The following is a 5,717-nucleotide window of genomic DNA, read 5'->3' on the forward strand; positions in this document are numbered from 1 at the left end:
GACAGTTTGAGAGAGAGAGAGAGTGATGAAAAGAGAGGGGGGGGCAGATTAAATACATGCTTAATAAGGTGTGGATCCAATATTCACGGCAATAGGTCAGGGAAGCGCAGGGCACAGGTTGAATTAAGAGAACCAGAGGTGAGAAAGCAACACGCAGAGACAATGATTTGGGAGAGATGGAGAGATGGAGAGAGATGACAGAAGCAGGTCAGTAAGAGCACCTCTGCGCTAACCAAACAGAGCACTAGCTTGATGACGGTCACCATAGAAACTGATTATCCCTCTCAGATGTATAAATTGTTCTCATAACAGGCAGCTGTAGGAGTATAGTGAGACCCCTATTTTCTTTCTCTCTCTCTCTCTCTCTCTCTCTCTCTGTCTTTCTCTCTCTCTCTCTGCCTGTCTGTTTTCTTTCTCTCTCTCTCTCTCTCTCTCTCTCTCTCTGTCTGTCTGTCTTTCTTTCTCCCCCCCCCACCCCTCTCTCCCTAATACGCACAAATGTTTTTCCTCAAACACGGTAATAAGATTTGTTGTGGTGAGTGAATATGAAATGATTATATAACTTGAGTCAGGATGGAGGTTCTCTCTCTCTCTCTCTCTCTCCCTCTGAGCACGCTGCTTGTCTCTACGTCTTTTGCTCGCTGTTCTCCTCAGCCACAACAGGGAGACTGTTTAATATTTCATACGCTGAATAATAACAGACAGTTATGTGGGTTTTCCTCGCTGTGTGAGTGGGTGTGCACATCTATGCAAGCATGTGTGTATGCATGTGCCTGCATGTATGGCTGTCAGTGTGTGTGTGTGTGTCTGTGTGTGTGTGTGTGTGTGTGTGTGTGTGTGTGTGTGTGTGTGTGTCTGTGTGTGTGTGTGTGTGTGTGTGTGTGTGTGTGTGTGTGTGTGTGTGTGTGTGTGTGTGTGTGTGTGTGTGTGTGTGTGTGTACCTGTGTGCGAGCGTGTGTGTATGGAGGTTTTGTTCATATCTGTGTGTGTGTGCGCACACACTCTATGTGTGTGTTTGTTCCCCGATGTTCTGTGGGATTTAGATAGCGGACCGGGAACAAAATATCCCCAGCAGTTTTGCCTGGGATAAGATGTGCTTTTATGGTATCTAGGAGCAGCAGGGCATCTTCTGTCTGTGGCTTGTCCATGCTTAGAATAACACAAAGCGAATGGACTGGCAGACTGATCTCACCCTGTCTCCAATGGTTGATTCCCAAACACCTTAAAGCTCTTCTGTACTGAATTCTATTCCACAAACACCACAGAAGTGAGGGAGAGATAGGTGCGGAGCTTTGTATTCGGTAAAGAAAACACTGTCAAGATTTAGAAGCTGTGTGTGGGTGTGTGTGTGTGTGTGTGTCTGACAAATAGAGAATGAAAAAGTATGCGTGTGACTTGTTTGTGTGTGTATGTTTATGTGTGCTACAATCACTGTGTGTGCATGCACTGTGCGGCTCTGCACTGTGTGTGTTTGTGCACGTATGTATGAAAGATATTCTCCTCGCAGTGTGTGATCCAAGTTCTCTGTTCCTACAAGTGTGTGCAACGCTGCATTATCCCCCACCCCAATCAACTCCTGTGTTGTTGTTGTTTTTTTCTTTCTTTTTTTTGTGCAAATGTTTATGAATGTCCAGGAGATATGAGGGCATGTAGAGGAATTCTAAAAATCATCCTGTTGCAGGACAGCTTGCTAAGAACCGGCCATATTTGCCCTCTGTGTGTAACTGTTTTAAGTAAGGAGGCAGGTTGTTTGGCCTGGACGCTCACAGTCACACACCCTAATGACTTTTCTGGAGAAGAAGCTCCGTGTTTTGATGAAACTAAATGGAGCGTGAACAGCTGCCCCTGTGGGTGTTCCTCGACAGTAATGGTTCTCGTTGTGTATGCGTGTGTGTTTGTGTGTGTGTGTGTGTGTGTGTGTGTGTGTGTGTGTGTGTGTGTGTGTGTGTGTGTGTGTGTGTGTGTGTGTGTGTGTGGGTGTTTGTGTCTTTGTCTGTGTGTGTGTGTGTGTGTGTGTGTGTGTGTGTGTGTGTGTGTGTGTTTGCATTCTTTTCTTTTTTTGCTTCCCTGTTCTCAATAATGCAAATGTGGTGGTGAGTCACAGCAGCTTTGCCACACTTGTGAGGAGGTTTACATCTTCCAGCGTGTGTGTGTGTGTGTGTGTGTGTGTGTGTGTGTGTGTGTGTGTGTGTGTGTGTGTGTGTGTGTGTGTGTGTGTGTGTGAGTTATGTCATTTACTCTCTGCGCTTTAAGGCATTAGTTGCTTTAAGTGACACTTTACCATGTCACGTCCTCCTGCTCCTTATGTGTCATTAGTGCACATACCACTTATTATCAAGCACACGTTTGTGATGACGCTCTTTCGGAGTATCTAGGACATAGGTAGCAGAGCTGGTGTAAGTGCTATGTCTATTGATAATGGCTGACCTTCAAAAGGATAAATAAATAGTAAATAGTACAATGAAAGTATGAACTAGTTATTACCGTGATGGTGGTAACAGAGTGGTGTGTGAATAAGGTGGTGATGGATGTTTTGTGTTAAAGTTGAAAAGCACATATTGTTATTATTGTAAATATGTGTGTTTGGATTTGCTATTATTCATTCGCCTTGACATGGGAAATGATTACTGTTGGCTTATAAAGGACAAACTGAATTGATGACAATGCAGTCCCATTGGTCAGTTCATTTTTCTCTACCCCGCTGTTTTGGCTTTGTAGTAAAACCACTCATCTACACCCTATGCTGATGATTCAACCGAGTTTTGTTTTTCCACTGTCTCTTCCGAATGAATTCACTTTAAGGAGTTGTGAAGGATGTTCTGTCAGAACGCAAACCAAGGTTTCAGTCTAAAACCTAAAGGAGGAAATCATTACGAGGTCACAGCTCAGGATGACCCTGGCTCCCTGTGTTTGGCTAAAGAATTTAGATGGAATTAAGATGGCAGATCGTCAATCGGTACTCAGGATAATTGGAAGATGGACGGAAAAGGTTAGAGGAGGGTTCAAGCGTTTCTGGTCGGCAGGGCCTTGGCATTTGCTCTCTCTATGCTATGAAACAGAGAGTTCATGCAAACTCGCAAGGACACGCAAGGATTCATGAATAATAAGAGGTTGTTGACCACTATGTAAGGGTCTCCGTTAACACAAATTCCAAAAAATGTCTGTTACTACAACTTAAGATAATGTTTTTTTTTATTTTATTTGAATGTTTGATTTATGTTTATAAATATATTTTAAGGCATGTTACGTTGATGTTTTTTTTTTGTATTTCCCGTCTATCCAGTCTTTGGTCTGTCCAGAGAGTAAAATCCACACATCCTAAATTGGGGACTCCAAGACACTCTTGTCACTTGCCTGGTAATGATAGTCATGCATGTGTTTTGTTGCGCCTTGTTTTTTCCTGGTTTCAGGCATGACGTGCCAGGCCCGGACTTCGTACACAGAGGACGAGGTCCTGTGGGGCCATCGCTTCTACCCCGTCATCTCCCTGGAGGAGGGCTTCTTCAAGGTGGACTACTCACAGTTCCACGGTACCTTTGAGGTGAACACACCCCCCCACAGCGTCAAGGAGCAGGAGGAGAGCCTCCTGCTGTCCTCCCCGATGACTGCGCCCTCCCTCTGCCACAGCACGGGTGGCGGCGGGGGCGGTGGAGTTGGTGGGGGAGGTGGGGGCGAGGCTGGCAGCATCACGCTGGAGGGCTCCGACCAGCAGGGGGAGTCAGAGAGCGGCTCCATCAACCCCCCAGCACCCATCGCCACCAGCAACACTAAGCTGCCCTCTAAGCTGCAGAGGCTCACGGGGCGGGACGGCAGCGGTGCGTTGTGTGCGGATGAAATGCCCCGGAAGCTGCTGCGCATGAGGTCGGAGATCACGTACAACCTGGGCGAGCTGCCCGCCAAGCTCCAGCGGATCAGCTCCGCGCCGGGCGTGGCTGAGGAGCGCCTGCATGCCCTCAGCTCGCCGCTGGCCGAGGAGAGACCCACCCCTAAGATGGGGCGGTCAGGAGGGGGCAACGCCATGAGCCAATCAGTGTCTGACCTGCCCCCGAAGCTGCAGAGAATGGCCGGGGGAGGGGGTATGGGTGGACGGCTAGATGGCAACCTGCCGCCCAAATTACGGAAGATGAACTCTGAGCGGTTCACGGGTTTAAGCCTGAAATGAACAATCTCTTGCAGTAGTCTCGCGGAGCTGGGTGTGTTACAGAACGCACCAAGGTTCAACCGCTTTGGAATTTGGCTTGAATGTGTATGAGAATGATAAGATGGTTAATGATGGTAACGATGGTAACGAAGTCTCTAAACCAATCCAACGCCTCGTGAAAATATAGCTCAAAGTATTGGCATTGATTCAGACACAAATTTTAAATGCTGAATGGTGCGTTTGTGAAGTTTTGTGTGAGTTTCTATAAGGCAAGCCGGAGCTCAAACTTGTCTTCTCTCGAGTTTGCCCCTGCCAACCCCAAAATTGATCCCTAGATTCGTACACTTGTTGTAAGGCACAGAAGTGTCACCTGGCTCCGTGAGACTACTCTTGTTTGAACCAAAACCTGTCAACATCCTTCCTGCAATCAGTATGTCCTGATCAAGTCGGCTTTTATGAAAGCGAACAATAACGTGACCACAGAGTTTATAATCATCACAGAATTTATTAACAAATTAAGAACCTTTACCTTTAAGAAACTCATTTTAAACAGACTGGCATGTTTGATCACATAGAGCATGTACATTATACGTATAACATACTTGTGTTATAAATCTCATTAGAGGAAATATCCTAAATCAGTCACATAACTTCAACTGAAACTTACAAGGTTTTATTCCGTTCATAAGGGCACATATATTATGTTTGTGTTTGAAAAATATTTAGTCACCTGTGGTAATTTTCATGCATGTGATTTAATGTACTATTTAAAGATATTAGCTCATACAGACTCAAACAATAAGCCTTAACTTTGTCAAGTGGGTACAATATCCTGTTCATTCAAAGGTGTTGTTAGGTCTGTTTTTGTTTGGAGGTACAGCTCCACTGAGTCAGAGGGTCTGTCTGGGTTGATTTGTGTTAACTCAGTTGGTCGGAAATTGAAGAAAGATCATCTATTTACCGATGTATGTAAAACATAATCTGCTCAGTTACAGCTCTTTTCAGCGTATGTGTTTTGAAAGACGGAAGCAATAACCCCTGAGCTATGTTAAGAGGATCCTTTTAGTGTTATTTTGCATTTCTTGTAATACCTTTCTGAGATGCTTTTGACGAGCTGCTGCAACTTATATATGAATAAATTCTGACTGAGATCACAAGGCACAAAACCTGAACTATGTGGCTCTAATAACTGTAATCTTGAGTCAGCAAAGTTTCACTTATCCTACATACTCGTTTTATGACACAAACAATAATCTTTATAATAGCGTTATAGCTCTGGTATACATGTGTTATAAATTAAAGAAAAGTTTTTTCCCTGTCTATGGCATAACACAGAAACTACTCTGTCGGGTGCTGTCTGTACTGGATGTACTCATCATGATTGGTCGAGGTCTTCCTTCTCAGAAATAAAAGTTGTGTGATTTGATTCTGCTCTAAACTAATGCCATGTGGATGATTGACAGGTTTGCTGGCTGGGGGTTTCTGTGGAGCCGGGAGAGAGATCAGGGGGGTTATTTGTGCCAAGATCTCTTTTCGGCTCTGATTCTGCTGTACAAGATCTGTCACAAGTTACTGT

The 5,717-nt window shown here is 44.9% G+C and overlaps 1 protein-coding gene across 1 annotated transcript in view; it reads left to right on the forward strand.

The window, feature by feature from the left end:
• Nucleotides 1-4,162, forward strand: part of kcnj3b (potassium inwardly rectifying channel subfamily J member 3b) — a gene marked incomplete at both ends in the record, with an annotated part of 10,691 nt that extends 6,529 nt beyond the window's left edge. The window contains one exon of the mRNA XM_080851113.1: nt 3,411-4,162. Within this exon, the coding sequence (XP_080707239.1) occupies nt 3,411-4,162 (752 nt within the window). The remainder of the gene's footprint in view (nt 1-3,410) is intronic.
• Nucleotides 4,163-5,717: the final 1,555 nt, after the last annotated feature.

Source organism: Sprattus sprattus, assembly GCF_963457725.1.
Source record: "Sprattus sprattus genome assembly, chromosome: 14".
Classification (NCBI taxonomy): domain Eukaryota; kingdom Metazoa; phylum Chordata; class Actinopteri; order Clupeiformes; family Clupeidae; genus Sprattus; species Sprattus sprattus.